The sequence below is a fragment of the Hyalella azteca genome, unplaced genomic scaffold, assembly GCF_000764305.2.
Source record: "Hyalella azteca isolate HAZT.00-mixed unplaced genomic scaffold, Hazt_2.0.2 contig14306, whole genome shotgun sequence".
Classification (NCBI taxonomy): Eukaryota; Metazoa; Arthropoda; class Malacostraca; order Amphipoda; family Hyalellidae; genus Hyalella; species Hyalella azteca.
The window spans coordinates 42862-64006 of NW_025944196.1; the positions used below are offsets into that span (position 1 = coordinate 42862).

General features: G+C 35.8%; 2 protein-coding genes across 2 annotated transcripts; both read right to left on the reverse strand.

Annotated features, from left to right (window-relative positions):
* Positions 1 to 9761: 9761 nt before the first annotated feature.
* Positions 9762 to 10872, reverse strand: LOC108667488. The gene is made up of 3 exons (XM_018154522.2): positions 10805 to 10872; positions 10221 to 10557; positions 9762 to 9920 (listed from the first exon to the last, which is right to left on the reverse strand). Exons 2-3 carry the CDS (start codon positions 10473 to 10475, stop codon positions 9813 to 9815), a joined length of 363 nt encoding a protein of 120 aa, XP_018010011.1. The 5' UTR covers positions 10476 to 10557; positions 10805 to 10872; the 3' UTR covers positions 9762 to 9812.
* Positions 10873 to 16231: 5359 nt separating this feature from the next.
* On the reverse strand, positions 16232 to 17380 carry LOC108667489 (glycine-rich protein 3). The gene is made up of 2 exons (XM_018154523.1): positions 17323 to 17380; positions 16232 to 16814 (listed from the first exon to the last, which is right to left on the reverse strand). The coding sequence occupies exons 1-2, from the start codon at positions 17335 to 17337 to the stop codon at positions 16575 to 16577; spliced, it is 255 nt and encodes an 84-aa protein (XP_018010012.1). The 5' UTR covers positions 17338 to 17380; the 3' UTR covers positions 16232 to 16574.
* Positions 17381 to 21145: the final 3765 nt, after the last annotated feature.

The following is a 21145-nucleotide window of genomic DNA, read 5'->3' on the forward strand; positions in this document are numbered from 1 at the left end:
GATTTGGAAGACTATGACTGATGGCGTTTAAAAAGATACAGACGCGTCGTGTTACCATCCTGTATATATATTTCCGTAGGCACAATGAGGTCCGGAAGATGAGGACGTCATAGCGAGCGGTGCGTGATACTGGAAGTAATTTTCTATTTTCATGCCTATCTTTATAAATTTTCTCTGTCAGCAATAAAGATATTTGTTGCAACCTGGAAACAACGGCAATAATCTGTCAAATGCTCAACACAACCTAGCATTGGTGCGAGCTGAGGGTATGCTAGCTACATATGAGCATAAAGTTGTGAAGGCGATGTTTGTGTACACAGCTGTCCTGCATTTTTCTTGATCAAGGTACGACGATGCTATTGACGAATTGAAAAGCTTATGTCTTTACGGCTAGTGAGATCTATCCGAATAATGGGAGATTGCTGTCTAGTTGGCAGCCATCCGTCTGATTACCTATAGCTGCCTATAGCACGTTGGATTCATGCGCTTCCAAGGGGTTGGGTTCTTTAATGGGGTTGGGGCGTCTAATTTGTCTGCTTAGATACTTGGTATGGGAAAAAGCTAACCAAACTATCGGCTTCGGTGTATGATTAATATATTTTCAATTTGACTTTACTTCTCCTGAACTATGTATACAGAACACGATTGTACATTTGTCGCATCTCCTATTCTGAACGTACAGCGATAAATTTTATTAGCTGTATTTTTCGAAATATGTGTTTCTCACGTCATTGACAAATGTATTCCTGATATTTTAATAAATCAATGTGCTGTGCTTTCCATGAATTTATTATCTGATATGCGTTAATATCCAACTCCTTTTCCATATCTGCTTTAATCCATTAATTATTGCAGTACAACAAGTTTCCGCTATTGCACGACGCATACGAATGAAGCTTGGAAATTAGTTTTGCAATTATCTTTGAGAAAACAAATTAAGTGACAGCGTGAGTAACGGCAGAATTGTTGAGCGCAGACTTCAAAAGTATTTATGGAATCGCAGTGTTTTTGAGCCATAGGCTGGCCCAGCTAGTGGGGTGTCGGGATTCAGGGTAAAATTGTTCTCAATTGTCGCTATTGCAGGCAATTAAACTTAACGCTAAAAATTTAAATAATCAAATCGAACAGCAGCAGTATTGTGCTTGAGGTTCTGCTGTAGTACATTATCTCAGAGTCAAATACCTACAAGAATTTATCTAACTAAAAAAGAGCCATTGTAAATATAGAGATGTTGAGTGCATTCATTTGATTATTGCGCCTCCTGAATGAAGAGATTGCGATAAAAAATACCCCCGCGTCAATGGGCTATCTGGGAATGCAACTCATTTTATTTTTGCTAAGGGAATTGACGTCTTATAAATTTTTACAGTCGTGGATTCAAAGATATCAACCTCGTTACTAATTTATTTACTTATCCATTTGCTAAATTTTCCGTTGATATTTTTCAACTAATTTTTTTTTCGTCGTAAGATTTATTTTCGAAGTCGAAGCTCCTGCTTGCGATTCAATTTGTCAGAAACGTTGGCAACTGCAAAAATTTGGCTACCTCAACTCATATTTTTATCGTAAGGTCGGCCATTAAACATTAGTAGGATAACAATCGGACTTTCATTGTAGCTATACATGGTTTGAAGCATTTAGTTTTCATGAATATAACCCTATCTGCCTATTGTATTGTTTTTCAGGGATGGCTGCAGCGTCGTTGCTAGAGTTGAAAAAGTATTTTTAAATTACCTTGTTAAAATGAACAAGGTAATTTTCTTCGTTGTGTGCTGCTGATACAAGAAGAGTTTGGAATGATTCATAGAACAATTCATTTATATTTACTCGGAGAAGTATCATTCTAAGTTTTTTGAACAAAAAATCGCAACGGATGTTAAAACTTTCCCTCAGATTCTCCCTAGATTTTCAATCCATTTACTTCAAATGAAATTAGATACTTTGATAAGCATTCGAAATTTATTCAGCTAAAATAGATGCAACCGATTTTTTTCACTTTCAAATTAATATTCTACTCGCATTGAATTTTAAGTACGAAGCTAAGAACCTCCTAAAATTATCCAAGTGCGTAGTCTCTCCGTCACCCAGGAGTTGACACGGCCGGGTTACCGCCGGCAGTTGCGCAACGCTATCGTCGCATGGTTGAATAATTAATTATTACATAGTATTAATTCAACCATGCTATCGTCGTACATGCGTGCAGGTGTCTATTTGTGCTCTCTGCTCGGTAACAAACGCGCGTATTTTGTGTTGTACGGCAGCGTCCAAAAAATGTAAAGTTTGATTGCCGAAACATGACATGAAATAGACCAGCAGATCGAAACCCATGCTAGGTGACCAATTACTTTTACTTCCTCCATGTTTATTCATTGATTTTATTATATTAATGAAAGAGAAGGAGTAACCGGTGAAAACTTCGAGGATATTAGGAATTAGCACGATGCTATCTGCTGGACTGATTCGTAAAATTTATCGGCATAGAAACGATTCTTAATATAAAACGTTACATCAGATTAAGATCATTTATAATAGATAGATTAAGATCATTTATAATAGATATAAATATTTTTGAAATGTGTCAGAGGCAGTCGTAAAACTAATAATCGAGAAATATTATTAATTTCATTTCATATATTATATTAATTGCCAAATGGAGCCTGAACTGAACTGAATGTATGGAACTGTAAATGTATGGAGCAAGGTTGTGGTTATTGCAAGGTCGTCGAAGTAAATTTTATTTAGAAAGCTTTTCATTTCTTCATTTGAGTGCAGTGTTCATAACCGATCAATCAAACTAAACATGAAATATCATAGTTATGACATCAAACCGATCAATCATAACTAAAATTATGTCTCACGCGTTCGAAGAACCCTAATAGTATTTATTTGTTTATTTTGGTAGAAATTTTGCAAAATTAGTAAATTATACAATAGCATTCAATGCTGCTTAATAGATAGAAGAATTGCAATAAAAATTTCGGCGTGAAAATAGTTCATTCTGCATTATTTCACTTACAACACTAACTAACTTAGACATAGTTTGAATCTATGTATGTGCGAATGAAAAATGTGTGACAAGAATGTTAAAGAGTGCTACAGGAATTGTCCTTTACATGCTTTGCTCATGTCCTTGAAAAATGAAAAATATAATTCACAAATATTTCAAATCCGTGAACAAGTAGTTTTTTCCATACATTGCATACAGAAAAGATCGTGTCTCAAATATTTACTGCAAAACCTGACCTTCTCTTTAATGACATGAAGTGACTTGAAGGTGCAGTATAATTTTCTATACCTAACCTTTACCAGTACCATACATCATAAGTAGCAAGGCATTTGACAGTAAACAGAAAGACTGCAGAATTTTAACCTATAATTACATCTTTTCGTTTCCCTTAGAAATAACTGTCGAATACCGTACTGTTTGAAGCGGTAACAAAAAAATAGATAATTTTTACAACATTTGAACACTAATCAACAAGTCACACGTTAGGTCGTCATAACATCTGGATTCATGCCTGAAAATGTACGATAACAATCCAACCTTCGATTAGTCCTTATCTAACCCGAAAAGGACAGGAACAAGAAGCATCACAAATTTAATTCCTTGATGCGCAGTGAGGACATTGGATTATTTTGTATGATTCCATCGTAGATTTTTAAGCAAGTTCCGACACAATTTTAGACTTCCAGTTCACCATCCACAAAATCCCATTTCAAACCCTTATTAATGTGAATTGTACGATAATGGCTTATAATTAAGGGCAGTGAAAACATCCTAAAATTCTAAAGAATCTGATGAGTATTGAAGCATGAGCAGATCATATTTATTTACCATAAAATTCGACCAAAAATGCTTAAAAATTTTTTTTTAATCTGAAATAGGACTTGCAACATAACTTGGGACGAAGAACGTGATGGGTGTTTAGAGAAAAAATAAGTTTGGCTCATACATAAGCCGCCACCTGGTACAAATTTGAAACAAAACTATCGAAAATGTACTTAATTTAATGTGTTCAAATTTTCTGGTGTTCTATGCACATTACTGAATATAATGACTGATGTTTAAACGTCTATTTTAAAAATACAATTGCCATCACAATGTCACAAAAAGTATTATAAATGAAAAATTTGTCTTCGGAAATTCCATTATGTTGATGAATTATCTTCTTTAAATTTCTACTGTCTGGACAGAACTTAACCCAGAATAGTTCAACGAGTAAAAAAATGATTGATTAATAATAAACAGATGAGAACTAATTATAGTGCAATAATTTATTCTAATGCAAATATTACCGCCGTTAACACTGTGCTTCGTACAAATTCATAAATAAAAATTTCTTTCCCTACTGCACATAAATTTATTGCGACTGAGTACGACTCGCCAGTAGTATTTCTATAGCACCAACGCCTCCACTTGGTAACAGGAGCGCAGCTATTGACCGTGAAAATGGAAGCGGCAGCAGCAGGCCACACACGTGATTGAAAAAGCTTCGTCTACGTAAGACAATTGAGCTATACAACGACTACGTCTGATTTTTGGGGCGTAGGCGCTGTTGCTCAAGATAACAATGATCTTTGTCACGTCTGCGTCAGGGTATATGAGGAGTTGCGAATGAACCAACCGCATCAATCGGACACAAGCGTTCCTACTAACTACTACACAATGGCATCTCTCTTCGTAAGTGAGAGTAAATTATTTGGAAATGTGACAAAATCAGGATAGAACAGCTATAGAAGTGCACCATATAATTATTTACATAATTTCTATAATAATGAGTAGATGAAATACTTTATTGACCGCCAATCAAATAGCATTGAAACTAATTAAGTACGTTCAATTTTATGCTATAGACCCATGTCTTCATATTCATCGTTAAGAGGACTGAATAATGACATATAAGCTACAGCTTTTCCTTGGAACTCATGCGAGTTCATTGCAGCTTAAATCCAATCTACATCTCACACAACCCACAAATTCAGATACAATTGCGCTCTAGTTTTCTCATTCAAATTTTCCTATGAAATGAAACTTGAAACCTTCCAGCACTGCACTTGCTGGGCATGCTCGTAAATTGAGAATGGAGCAGGCCTTTTCGAATCTATGTTTATTAGTCTTAGATTGAACACAAATTTGACTTTGACTTTGTTTCAAATCTCGGCCCGTATTTTGGTCAGGGGTTTGGTAAAAAATTTCATGTATCTGGGCAGCATGGACTGTTATTAGAAGCCACGAAATCTGAATGTAAAATATAAAACAAATCCATATTCAGGCCTCATGATTCCATGTTCTGAAAAGCATATAAGAGAGTTGGTAGCTCAGTGTCAAAAATTGGAAGCAATTCAAAACCAATCACTCAATCATGATATGAAATGACATTGTTAATTAACAAATCTATCGCTTTTTCCTCAGAATTTGAGCGTTTTCGCTATGGTGGTGGTGATGATGGTGGTTGGTGCCATCGCTGACCCTAATCCTCAACCTTTCCCTGAACCCGGTAAGGGCAAAGGCAAGGGCAAAGGGAAGGGCAAAGGACACTGAAGAACATTATTTCTAACACCTGGAAATCAATGAAATCGACTTGATCAGATATTTAGTTATTCATCGAGAAAAATATCAAATAAATAATAACATCAAAATTTGTTTCAATCCAATTCATCAAAGTAGGGAAATCCCGAGTCAAGTCCCGAATGTTGCCAGTTAGCAGCGTGATTGAGTGTCACTCTGGGCCTTCACAATCTTTCCCTTACTGCGACTGATGATTGAGATTATAGTAGAGTGATCGAAAAATCAAAGTCCCGACTGACGACGCTGCCGAATAGACTTAAGAGTTTTATAACAAATTTAATAAAATATCTTGCAATAACTTGATGTTGCATGACTTTGTTGTGCTATTTTGTTAAACTTGACTATGATCAGAATTGATCTATTATCGGTGTTAAGGTTACTAAAGTTGCACAGCAAGACGATCGGAGCGAAGGTTCATATTATGAAATTGCAGAGATTTCTGCATGTTGTTGGGCACTTCTATTTAAATACCCACAAGCTGATTACAAATATGATTCTAAACAATCTTATGACATTTATTCTTCAATTTTTATTCTCCAAGTAGGCTTGATGTTAGGATCACAAGAAATTTATCAATGGGTTGGTCATATTTTCATGTGTTTCCATTTGGAAATCTCGGTGGAACTTTCCCTTCAAGAAATCAAAATCCGGTTTAACGCTGGCAGATTCGGGCTGCGTGTAGTGCTTATCAATGCAAACTACGTGGAAGAGTGCGCATTTTATCAGAATATACTAAAAAAATGGTCGCTTTTCGTGAATAATTATTGTCAGACTAGCAACTCAATTCTGATCGATGGATTTTTAATGAAATTATAAAAAGTGTAGTTTCGTACTTTTAAACGTACCCTATAACAAGTTGGTATAAGTTCGAATTCATTTTATATTTTAATAAATCTCTGGTTAGCAATAAACAACACTGGCGATATTTGAAGCGATAGTAAAAAATTAACCACTAATCAAATATACTTTGGGTTACATTGAAATAAGAATCGTGGAATAGATATTCCCAGATACTCTTGTAAACGAGTAGTACAGCAGTAGATGTTAAGGTATGAGAACTATAGAGCAGCTGTAAAAATGTCTTACTTTATAAATGTCTCTTTCAAGAGATAACCATTTAAAGTAGCCGGTATGACATAGCGTTTGCTGCTTTAGTAGTGGAGAAAGGCTGGCAACTATTAACAAAGAATTAGTTAACAAAGAATTAATATGTTAATGTTTTGGACAGCAAACAACACCCTATTAATTACACTGGAAAAAATCAGAAGAAAACTAAGGACCGTCATGCAAGTGAACTGACCAGTAATGACTTAAATTATTTGCCAATGATTCCTGCCAAAAAGGGTTTCGAGTATTTTCACCAACTATTTGCTTTAAGAATTGAATACAAGTTTGTCTTGAAAGAGTATTGAATATAAAAAATGGCTTGAATTGTTACTCACAGTCTTTCAGAGCAATATAATGTTTGCATCTTGCAATCATGATCTTTAAGCTGGTGACGAAGTTCAAAAAGTGTTGCTGATCCTGCAATGTATGAATTTTGCCTTGTATAATAAAGGGGAAATTTTGAAAATTGCGACACTTTAAAAGTCTATCATACTTCTTGACACCCAGAAAAATATCGGTAGCTGATATTTATTTTGCTATTGAGACATTCATCTTCCAATTAATATGAACTACTGCGAGATTTCCTCAAGCTCACGTGCAAACGCAAGCTATATTCTGGGAGTTGCCTGTCAGAGCCACACTAGGACGGCCAATCGTCGAATAACAATTAATCTTAGAACCTAGCTTTACTACCCGAAGCCGAACCTCAAATTCTGTTAGCTAGAAATAATGAATTTTAACGATGTCACGGAAGTCATATTCGATCCGCGGCCTTGTGGTGCTAGGTTAGTTTCATGCAAATAGAAAGGAGAACCAAGCTGATAGGTTGCATTACGTCGTGTGCCAGATACTGTTCGAGCGCTTTTAAGATACCGTATTGAAGTTATTCTTCCAGGAACGTTTTATGACAGCAAAGAAAAAGTAGAAAACGCCGTCTCACTTGCCACCTTCAGTCAGGAGGACCAAGGAGCCATCAGAAGGAGGCTTGAGGAATAAAGGTTGCTATAGGCTTTGTATCTTCATCATCTTCTTCATGGTACAGTGGATATGCGAGCAGAACAATCCTTTCTTAGGTTGTGCATGCAAACTGCAGCACTTGATAAAAATCTCGGTAAAAAATAGCTGCTAATATATTAAGTTATGTATCAAACTGTGCTGCAAAAGGTTCATTTTAAAATTTAAATATTGCTGCAAAATTTACAAAAACGTGCAACATGCCCTAACATTCATAATTTTACAAAATAGTTTGAAATTATTAGGACTTCTTCGAAATAGTTTGAAATTATTAGGATTTAATAAAATATTCTGTTTTGCCTACTGAACAAGATTTAAGTATTTTATTTCAAATCCGACACCTAGACATTTAAAACAATTTTTTCTACATGCCTGTAGCACGAAAATATTCCAGAATTATTTCTTAAAAATTTCGAAACAGTTTATTTAGCTCATTTTGCTCAAATATTTACTGTAGGAACAAAAAATTTAATACTAATTACTGGACTCAGTTTTGTCCGGTATTAAGTACCAATGATCTGGAAAATTACCCAATTTAGTCTGGTTCATGACCAACTTACTATAAATACAAGTCCTAATCAGTAATTATATACAGCATTCATGAAATTTTGTACATTTTATGCTGAGACTGGCCCAATATTATGATTATCGTCAACAAATGTCTTCATGAGTTAGTCTGTGTTAAAAATGACAAGATTGATTTCCAATTTTAACTTTAATGTACAGCTGTAGGTGATGATTTTAATTAAAACAACATTGCCGTGATAACTTAATGTCAACAAATGTATAATGTTTTTGCTTATTGCAAGCTAAGGGTCAACCCTTACTCGGTATGCATCCTTGTTCACGCNCTTGATTGTTGCAATATTCGCACAATTAAGACTTAATGACCCTGGACAAATCAGTACACGCGGTGTGAGGGCAACAGAGCAGTCCGAGTGTTTGTGCTGGAACGTTGCTGGAGGCGTTGGGTGATACAACTTCAGCACTTATTACTTCTCGTCGGCCGTCTGTGACCGGTGGAACGCACCTCTCGACCTCCACTATTTGTCTTGTGCCAATATTGACGGCTTCTTTCGCCGTAATTTTTTAAACATATGCTGTCACGAATAAATAGACTGTGACAAAAAGTTATGTAATTTCATTTCATTACTTGAAAAAGACTATTAATGTAATGTTTAGACATTTTATTTGTGAACAAATGAATGAAATTTTAATGCGTAAGTTAAACAAGTAATTTCACTTGCTTATGTTCCATTTAAACCAAAAAATTCGCCAAAAATAGTGAATTATTAAAAGCTTTCTGAAATTTTAAAGCTGAAAAAGTCTGTTTAAAGCCGAGATAATCATTTAGAAAAATTAAAAACATGCTCGTCTTAGCAAAACATGATAGGGTGGTACAATTTACCAGGAGCATCTCATATCAATTCCCCTCTCGAGAGTACCTTACAATTAATGAGAGTTAGGGTTTATAATTATGTATTATGAGCGGGGGAGCACTTTTTGCCTGTATAATTACTTCTACATTTAAAGTCATATAGTTCCTCACGACCGCATGGAATACTTCAATACTCATATCAACTATACAGTTTTGCAGACAATAAATACAAAGTTCTTGCGACGTGAATTGAAATAAACGCAACTAAAATTATCTTAACCCACGGAATAGAATAAAAATATCTTAACCGGAATCGAATTCGAAACTGGTTCGATCTTGAAAATTTTCTGTGAAATTCAAGTAAAGTTTTTACGTGGCCAAGTTCGGCCAATCTGTCATTGGGCGAGATTATTTAGTTTAATCATCAGAAACATTTAACGAAAATTAATAACAATGTCCAGTAACATTTTGCTCTAGGCGAGTGCGTTTAGAAATGAAGGAACGTATGGTTGAGTGACGTATGCAATTTAAATATACCGTACAAGTTATTCAGTTTCAAGTTAACAGTAATTGTTTTCGTATGGATTGAAGGTACGGAGTCTTTAAAAGTTTCTGTATTCTATTTGGGGACTTCGTTTGAGGACATTGCTAAGCCTGGCGTTCCTCGAGAATTAAAATGTAAAAAATATGAAATTTAATGTAAATAATTTATTATTATATTCTTTTATATCACTAGGAGATACATTATTTCTTGAGGCAATTCAACAACGGTTGAAATTTCCTCAGAGAATCCTTGGTAGTGACGCGTTCAGCTGGAGTATGAGACGAAACTCGATCCTTCTTAATCTGGTTCTGTGGAAAAACAGAAACGGCTTAGAATTTCGATTAATGAAAATACTTTACTTATATTCATTTATTTTTATCTTTCTGAAGACATTTATCGGCACATGGATTTTGTTTGCGTTCACTTCTTTGACATGATAAGTTACAATTGAAAAGATAATATCATGTATAGTTGACGATACATAAGTACACATCAAGAATACCACAATGCGAACACGTTTTCCTCCGATCATGAACAATGATCTTGAGCTATTGGTCTCAGAAGATATCTCTTTAGATCCCACCAACATTGATGAATAAGTCTCTTACTTCAGTAGCCGTGGTCGCCATGTCCTTTTCCGAAACCGCCTTTGTCATGACCTCCATGTCCATGGACATTGCTGAACCCGCCGTGGCCTTTCCCATGCCCTCCGTGTCCACTATGTCCACCAAATCCACCATGTCCTCCTTTTCCACTAAATCCCCCGTGTCCACCGTGGTGCCCGTGTCCTCCGTGGTGCCCGTGTTCACCGTGGTGCCCGTGTCCACCGTGATGCCCATGTCCTCCGTGATGCCCGTGTCCATCGTCGTCGTTGTCGTATCCACCAGGATTGGCCACGGCCGGAGCTACTAAGGCCAGAGCCAGCAGGCACAGCAAAATGATGATCTGTCGGCAGATTATTCTCCTTAATTCCAAAGAACGATTCATAGTAAACATTCTAAGATAACTCAAATATACCAGTTCCTCCTAATTATTGCATTATTGTAAAGCAGGGAGTAACATTGTTGCAATCATGACAGTTTAAAGTTCAATACAACTAATTCATCGTGCTAACAGTTTGCTAGAGCAAAATATACAGAAAATAAATCCAAAGTGACTCTCAAACAATAATTATAGAAAAATCTTTATCCACCTTAAATGAAGCCATCGTCGCAATTTGATCCGCAGATCGGTGGTGTGAGGTGGACAGGGATGGAGAGACTGCGGGATTGAGTCTCAGGTTGTCCGCTTTTATACAAGCGTTACGTCATAACAATGGTCTCATTGTAGACGCTTATTTAATGAGGTCACGCTAGAGCCTGTGATTATATTCGCTTTCATGTAATTGCAGTCCATTTTTTTGGCGTCAAAACTTGTGTCCATTTATTTCACTCACCAATGGTAGCAGTTCATTTTTCGATATTTTTTTAAATGAAACTTATAGTTAATAGAAACCAACGCATTGACAGCAAGGTGAGCGAAACTTAAAAAAATATTACTCAGTACTTACTGCAGTGAGTGAAAGCTAGCGCATTTTCTCGTCGACAAAAACGTGAAGTCATGGACGGACAGACAGACGGACGGACAGACAAACGGACATGACCAGCACAATAGCGCATTTTTTACATAAATGGAAAAATGCGCTAAAAACAGTAGCGGTCACCTATTTCATCGTAGAATACATCAAGTGCTTGCCCCGGTAAACGTGTATGCAGTCATTGTAATACCTGTTCCACTGCCAACTGTGCACAAATCGCTCCTCCATTTAGACAAAATGAATGTTCATAAAGTTCGTGCTGCATAAAACGTTAGGTACCAAGATTAGATTAATTCATTTTTCTATATTTTTTTAAATGAAACTTATCGTTAATAGAAACCAACGCATTGACAGCAAGGTGAGCGAAACTTAAAAAAAATATTACTCAGTACTTGCTGCAGTGAGTAAAAGCTAGCGCATTTTCTCGTCGACAAAAACGTGAAGTCACGGACGGACAGACAGACGGACGGACAGACAAACGGACATGACCAGCACAATAGCGCATTTTTTCCATAAATGAGAAAATGCGCTAAAAACAGTAGCAGTAACCTATTTCATCGTAGTTCTACATCAAGTGCTCGCACGGGTAAACGTGTATACAGTCATTGTAATAACTGTTCCACTGCCAAATGTGCACAAATCGTTCCTCCATTTGGACAAAATGAATGTTCATAAAGTTCGTGCTGCATAAAACGTTAGGTACCAAGATTAGATTAGATTAGACTAGTATCCTGCAAAAAAACATGTTTTGTTTAATCCAGCAAGTTCGTTTCTAAAAAATAACAAACGTGTTTCTCAATACCGTAGTTAATGAGAACTGAATCATTTAATGAACGCATCACGTTATGTTAGTAAATTTCACAAATAAATTGTTCACCATCTTGGCGAAATAGTAGCAATAGCCACGTCTCGCCCTGTGACTGACTTGTGTGTCATGAATGAAAGGTTCGTTGATATGCGTTGACTACATGACGAATGATTCAGTTGGACTGGTAAAAAATATTTCCATTGTATTTGTTTGTAGGAAATGTCACTAGATTTCTTGAATTGCAAGTTTACTAAAAATCTGTGGAAACGAAGAAAATTCAGCACAAATTCACCCTATCTCCATTTAAAATATTTCGGAGCCCAGCTCCATCATCAGTTCGAAAAATCTAGAAAAAAGCAACAATCAGAAATTAATTCAGTCAAAATTAGAACAAAATACAGAGTATGAGAGTAAAATCAAAATTAGGCAAATCCAATTTATTCACAATTTCCAGTGGATTAATTGTTGCTATAGGTAACGATATGCAAGTAACTATCAAGAATACCATAATGCCATGTATTCCTCCGATCATGAACAATGATCTTGAGCTATTGGTCTCAGAAGATATTGCTTTAGGTCCCACCAACATTGATGAATAAAAGGGAGCATTAAAACTAAGTTTCTTTTTGACAATACATATTGATTCTAAAATACACAGATCAGAAGCACCAGAAATAGAAACCAAAACCTTAAAATCTCTATCGTACACTGGAACGTTGCACTTTTCAACGTGAGTGCGCACAGCCGGATGAGAGAGGCGCGATAGTAACGCGCCCTCCCTCTGTCCTACAACTCCTCCCTTTATGCTCTGCTACCCTAGAAAAAAAATTGTATGACGTCATCCCAAAGTACGCAGCTGCACACCGTGCACAACTATATTCATGAACTGGGGACGATTGCATTTGATAAGGCAGGATGCCATATTAACCTAAAGAAAGAACCTATTTTAAAATTATTCACCTATAAAAGATCAAGATCAATACACAAATCTTATAGTTCTTTTGACATAGCTTTAGACACATGGCGATATTGTTCCTATTATCGAGATCTTGGAAAACCTCACTGCATCGCTTGGACATGAATTTCTTAATTTGGATAAACAAGAGGCTAGAAGAAAATCCAATAAGCAAGAAGATATTACGCAAAAATTAAAATTCAGTTTGCATTGCATTAAATGTAGAACAATTATGAAAGCCCCAGTGTAATAGTGTTTGAAGTCCATTCAACTTGAATCGGAAAGAACAAAGCCAAAAATGCTGGTGCTTAGGCCAGTGAAAGTCGATTTACGGAGAACAGAACTCTGAAAACGGCCCTTAAATTTAGCAATATTGCAGTCGTGAAAGGACAAACTATTGTTAGATTCGAGATCCATAATAAATTTCAGAGAATTATGTTTAAAGTTTGGGTACTTAAAGAAAAGTTCATCATGAGAATGATACATGAAATAAAAAAAGGTGTCATCGACGTATTTGTTAGAGTAACAAGGGGCAAAGGGACCACTGCGGGTCATGGGCCCATATAGCGGGTTTCCCGCTATGTATGGCAGATATTGGTCCGTGCGCTATAACGCCAGTCGACAGTTTCACTGGGATGAAGTGTGCGGCTCTACGTTTTGCTAAGAGTTTGCGTTGTTAAGTTACTTGCAAATAACTGTTTTAGCCCATATTAAAGTTTTTTAATTGCATCTAAATAAAATTATTTTCAATTACTGTACATGAAGCTTTTGAAATTACTGTGAATTAAATTTTGAAAGTAATATTTATAGGGATAATTTTGAGTTCAAGTTTAGACTACTAGCTTCTAAAATAAAATGTTGACCCGATATAAAGGAATGATACCTGGTGGGGCAACGGGCCCATGCGTGTCACGGGGCAAAGCGCACATATATGGTGGGCTCAATACCCCTATGTGAAGTCTTGTGTTATGCATCATTAAATTTGTCTCAATGAGCTTTTCAAAACTATGACTAGCATTTTGAATTACATATTACATCTTGATTTCATATTTTTTATTTGTCTCCTCGGGGCTGCAGTTTTATACCAGTTTCTAGTTATGCGTATTTATGACCCCTTATCGAGTTATTGGCCTTGCCGAAAATTGACTTCAGCCAACATCAATGAGCCAAAAGTTGACGAATTTTTATGGTTTTGGCTAAAATCACGATTAGGTACGAATTCCCTGCACACAATATCTGGAGAAGTATAGTATAGTATAGTATCTTCGGCATTGAAGAATAGGCCCGGATAGGCCTGTCGCCGATTCTTGTACTTTTCTTGGCTAGACTGGCCTTTTGGTCAAATCTTTTCAACGGACGGTAGATTCAACGGTTGGACGAAAATGGAACGAAGTTTTATCTGATTAAGCAAATATATTTTTTCTAGTCAAGGATACATTTTTTCACGTTAAAGATGATTTTTTTATGGCAAGGATATATTTTTTAAATCAAGGATATATATTTTTTGTCGAGGAAATATTTTTCTTACGTCAGTGATAGATTTTTTAGGCCACGAATATATTTTGTTTGTGTTGTTTTGTCACGTTTAAATAAAAAACATGCAATAGGGGTAAAAGGATAAAGGGTGGGTGCCTTGCCTCAAGCCCATGGGCCCATTGCCCCAGGGGTGGGGCAATGGGCCCATTTTGACAATTTTACAAAATAGTGTTTCATTAAAAATTGAATAACTCTATAGCGTGTAATTCACATCATACATTCTTCACTAGTTGTAACTTTAAAGTTTAAACAAAACCTAGAACTACCTCGTATCAATTAAAACTTCATCAAAAATTTAGTTTAAGAAAAGGGAGGGCCCGCTGCCCCATGTTACCCTATTTAACTTGCGAAAGCAATCAGCTGAAGTTTCCTCGATACTCAATTTTTTTGTCTTCCTGCTTCCGAGAAAGACGTGATAAGGTCAGATCTATTGTGAATAGTATAACATAGCATCATGGTATAGCATTTTTTTATAGAATAGAATAGAATAGAAGTGTCTATCTATTGTGTATAGTATAACATAGCATCATGACATGGATGTGTTACAACGCTGTTTTTTTAGTTTATAGCCGTGGCCCCTGGTGTTGGTTCTTGTTTCAAATTCTAGTAATCCTTCTGGGACCTTGTCAGCATTATAGTATAGTACAGAATTTTTTTTGGAATATGTTCCAAGACAATAATATATCTTTCGATTTCTTCGATCAATATTTTTATCTGTCGTAGTTCAAGAGGCATAGCATGGCATATTGGCATAGTGACGTCGGCGCTGAAGAGTAGGCCAGATGAGGCCTGTCGCCGATTCTTGTACTTTTCGTGACTTGTCCACAGGAGATCTAAAAACACGTCCTTTGTCCGGAACTTTTCCAAACTTACGATGGTTTGAAATAGCTACTAGACTTCCACCGGGTTCGATATGGTACTAGGCATTTCAAGTCTGAACATATATTTCTCCATAGCTTTATCTAGTCTGTTCTTGAACTCGTTTGTACTCGGCTTAGTAAATTAAGTATTACAAACAATGTTGTAAAACTTCTTCAATGCGTAAAATAGAAATTGATTATTGGTGTACGATGACTGATATGGTGTACTAAGACTTCAATGCATCACAGATCGGTATGTGATGGTCAGATCAATACAAACGTGTGGCCTCCAACTTCTCTACAAGTTACATACTGACTCTCGTCACCGAATAAACTGAAATTTTAATCATTACACCGAGACCAGTACGCTCGAAAAAACTTTTTAACAGGCTTTTTTTGTTTTTTTTTTCTTCGTAGACAGGTTGTTTGTGACAAAATAAAGATACTGTCGATAAATCACTATGCCACGATAAATGCGCGGAAACTGGATAATCGTAATTGACATCGTCTTTGCACTTTGCATGCTAACATTGACTTAAATTTTTTCTCTGAGGAGACTTTGCGTCCCATTAACTTAAGTTCTATCCATACATTCCCTATGTACTGAGGGAACAAATCTAGATGGACACACGTGGTGCACTAAATTATTTTTTAATTATTCTTAACTTGAACCATTCTTAAGCGCTCCAACACTTTCAGAACGTTGTCAGTGTCTAATGGCATCCCTGTTAGCCTGTACAAATATATTTTTTTTAGTCTATGACTTTGACTTCATGGCTAAGATATTCGGAATACAGGTTTTTCTGTCCCACATTAATGTTTCTTTTGAACCCTCAACAATGCTGAACAATGTTTTTTCGTAAACCATCGATGAGTAAAAGACATTAACATTTATCGTTTATATTCATTTATCCAACTCCATACACAAGTAGCTCAAACTTTAAAACTGACTCTCTAAAGCCCGGGTACAATACCCAACGCAACTGCCAACTGAACACAATTGCGATAACCCACTGATCAGTGTCAGTAGTTGAAACTTTAAGAAGATACTCATATTGTATCTGTGATCTCAAAAATTATTTATTCCAGTATCATGATAAAAAGCTCAACCATGACACCAGTTTGTTTTAAGGTAGGAGTTAGGCTGAATTTGCACACTTGCTCGTTTCATTCCCTTAATAGCATGCGTAATGAAATAACAAGAACACAATAACTCTTCGGCCTCACTTAGTGGCCATAGCCACCACCATGCCCGTGGCCAAATCCTCCTCCGAATCCTTTCCCAAATCCACCCCCGCCGAATCCTCCTTTGAATCCGTGGCCTTTGCCGTATCCACCATTACCATGGCCAAAACCATGTCCGCTGTGGTGGCTAAAGCTGTGTCCGCCGTGGTGACCAAATCCACCAGGTACGGCCACTGCTATAGCGATGAAGGCCATCAGCAGCACCGCGAGGGTCAGAGGAATCTAAAGGAACCAATTTACAATTACATTTATATAGTAACATTTATAGCATTTTTCTATAGTCTATAGTTATCGCTTTCTAACAACAGTGATCTAATTTTGTTTAGAATTTTTTAATTTATATGTGAAACAATGAGCGCATCTATGAGACTCATATTAATCGATATACAGAAAAATTCAGTTACAATCGTGAATTTTATCGCCGCATATTACCTCGCACTGTAAATTTTCTGGTAAATTTATTTCCAGCTCTGTTATCAGCTACAAATTATAATATTTGTACAACTGTACAATATTTATATTTGCATTAATTTAGTCAACATTGTGATAATTCGGCCCTGAATTTAAAGGTTCCATTTCTTGAGCTTTTAAAAGTTTCATTTCTTGAGCCTTATTCTGAATGATTATTTAACAAGAGCATATTTCAATTTCGCAAAGCGATTTTCGCACGTAAATTACACAGTATTAAAAAACTTTATACAATTTATGACTTTTAGAATGTATCTCTTACTTTAAATGACGCCATGACAATGTGATGGAAGAGATGACTTGCATTCACTTCGACAGCTCTGAAATAAGTGTTTGTTCCATATCCCAAATGAAGCTTTTTATACCAACCGTTGAATAATTACTATACTTTTAACCTTGATAACCTTCGTCAGAATTTCCGAGCAAATGCCAGTAGGTCATGCACTATGACTGTGACTCTCAATGCAGGGACTTCAATGACCATAAACAATGGGTGAAAGTTTTGCACCCGATTCAATTTCCTGGAGTACAGAACAATTGATTTTCAGAGGAAATCAAAAGAAAAATTGGATTTCAATGGCTCGGTCAATTAAATGAACTTTTAAATTTTAAATCATAGCCCAGAAACTTTTTCTCGTTGTGGATGCCGAGGATGTGGATTCAAGAAAATTATTGGTCAGACTCATCAGAAGAAACTTCATAACCTCGGCATCCACAACGATATTCATCCTGTCAACCCTGATGATGAAGTTTTCAACTTTCGTTCCTTCAGCTTAGAACCCCGCGTTAAATTATTGCAGGTATTTGGCCTCGCTTTTCTTTTACCCGTTTTTAAGTTGAAATTTAATAAATTTCTGTTTCTTAGCCTCTGGCTTATTGTGACTCGCTCTTAGAATGAAAAATGTTTCTACTCCTAATCGTCCCGAATTTTTAGGCAACCTGCAAAGTTTAGCGTACTGCCATTTATATGATTTAAAGTCCTATGAAGTTGTCTGCTCTGTCTTTCAGCTTCGTGAAACGCTTTTAAAAGAAAAAAAGACACGAAAGACCTAGCCAAAAATAACGACCTGGTCAAATTCACTCATCACCGATCATTCCAGATTTGCTGAAATTACAGATCAGATGTCTAGAACAGCTTTGAAAATCAAAGACGAAAGCATTAACTTCTTGCATAAACTTGAAGGTTCCTCTGCCTTTTAACCTGAAACTTGTACTAAACTTCATCCCTCTGGTTCATGCCCTGGTATTTTATATGGCTTACCTACAATTCACAAGTCTGAGTGTGCCTCGAAGTTTCAATTTCGACCAATTTTTGCCGCGCACAATACATTGCCGCGTATAATAGTTTGACGCGTATGAATGCAGTAATATTGTATAATGAGCATATCAGTAGGTGCAGTCAACACGCCGCGATCCAGAAACTCAACCACGTGTCGCGGTCACGTCACTGTACATCAAAGTAAGTCTCGAAGTTAGTTCCGCGATGAGAAATCATAAGAGTCTAGAAACGCTTGTCACGAATTCTGAAAACGTACCTACAGAGACGTTTGCTAGAGGAAGCGAAAGCTTTCCCAGTTATTGTGTTATTATAATATAGCTAACACTACAAGCTTACTTTATTGATAATGTTTATGTTGTTGGGGAACGCATTGCAATGGTGTTTTGTTTGTTGTGTAATTTTATTTTGTTTTTAACTCAGGTCCGATGTGACCTTAACGAGAAATTCTATGTACTTTTCCATTGTTTTTTGATCCAACACGGAGGTATACGTGTAGCATTTGCTTTGCTTTAAGCGTGATAATTATATGTCGATTCAGTGGTGGTTTTATAGATGATCGTGAATTTTATTATTTATCAGTTTATTACTTATTTGTTGTGTTTTATATCTTGCTTTGTTAGGGTTAGGTTAATACAAGTTCTTAATTTGTGTTCCATTAATCTATTTCAGATAGGCTACGAACTTGAGACTTGATCACTGTTTTACTAGACAAGGGCTATAGGAAGACACACGGCTTATATTTTGACATTCGAATTTTATTAATTATTATAGTTTATTTATAAATTTTATTCGTCCTTAGGTTTTCTCCTATTTATTCATTGAATTTGCCTCAACAATCTAACAATATTATGTTCACTCTGCGATATCGATTTCATTGTAAAACCAACGACTTTTGAGATTTTTATTGCACTTTATTACTTCATTATTCTACTCATTAGTTTCTTTTTTTTTAATTAATGAAGATAAACTATATTAAATAATCAATTGCATTAACTGTAAAAGTAATGAATTAGTAAATTGAGATTAGTATCTTATTTCAGACTAAATCTCTAGAAGTAGAGTATCAAACTGTAAAATTATTGTAACAAATTGTAACAAACTGTAAAATTATTGTAACAAAATGTAAAGTTATTGTAAATTGTAACAGTCAAGAGTAGATACGCCATTCAAAGCCTGGTAGATGTAGAATTGTAGATGCAGGGCAGATAGTTCAGCTCACAAGAAGTGCTGACGCTTGTGGAAATCAAAATCAGTTAGCTTCTTTGTATGAGGCAGATGGAGAAAGATTCAGGGGCTTTTACTAATTCTTCGCGACGATACTCATTCTTTTTAGTTAGTTGACTTTTTTTTCTACGAGAATGTACTGTACACACAGCAACAATGCTTAGATAATTTTGTTGCGACATTTTGCATCAATATGTTAATAAGATGTAACATGTTCGCAAATTTCTGTTCAGTTTAAATTGAGAATGACGAAAATTATGTGATCATGATTAAAGTGTGATGATGAAATCAGAAGGAGAAGTCGATCAAAAAATGCAAATAGGAACATGTGATGACGAAAATCTAATTGTTATTAAATTGCGTAATGTTCGATCATGTCGTTCGAGATTGCATTAGATAGACCAATGCATATTGAATATATGATTAATGAAGACTGATGATTTCATAATGCACTTACTTGAAAAATTTGGACTACGAAATGCATGCAGATTTCAATGATGATCAACAATATTTTGGTGACTTTGAGAAACCTAACGTCATGAACGATTCGCTAGCAGAACTTACTCCACGAACAGCAATGGAAGTGAATGAGTTTCTTTAATGAGACAACCGATTTGATTAATGAGTAATGATCAATAATGCGGTTAAAGAAGTTCATACTGAATGAAACTTGCAAGCACGACAAAGTAGAGGTAGAGATATTATCGAGACAGATCTATGTCATTCGTTCAGTTCTCACGTCAGTTATGGAATCGTCAGTTATGGAAAGATCGGGTTCCAAAGGCGGATCCCTTGTGAATCAAGTCACGAAAAATTCAAGAATCGGCAACAGGTCATGGGCCTATTTCTTCAACGCCGACACTTCTATTCTATTCTATTATATTCTATTCTATTCTATTCTATTCTATTCTATTCTATTCTATTCTATTCTATTCTATTCTATTCTATTGAGATAATTATATTGCAAAGAACCGAGTTTAAATTTGATAACTTAGCTGTAACGTTTATAGTTGTTCATCTTTTTTTCAATTAATTCAACTGATGCTACAATATTTATGTAGTTATATGTTATGCTTTTTCTAAATATTTTCCAATCTTGTCTGTGAAACAATTACTATGTTTACGCCGATGTTGATATTTATGTACCTTAATATACCCACTATATCAAATGTCTTATTTCACTTTTATTTAATTAATATATTGATGTCATTGGTGACCGGCACGCAAAATTTTTAGAACGGGTTTTGCGATGGCTATGGCAGTAACGCTGATTGACGTTTCGCACTATACGATTTGGGTTTCATTTAAATATAAAAGATGTTATTCGTTTACTATTAAATTCCTACTTGATCAGTATTACAACGTAAATTAACAAAAACTGATTAATCAATTAAGTTTTTGCACTATACGATTTGGGTTTCATTTAAATTTAAAAGAACTTATTCGTTTACTATTAAATTCCCACTTGATCAGTATTACAACGTATATTAACAAAAACTGATTAATCGTTCAAGTTGCACTGCCTGTTCTTTGCTCTGCAGCCACTGTATGGAGTTCAGGCTGCCCAAACAATTATATATGA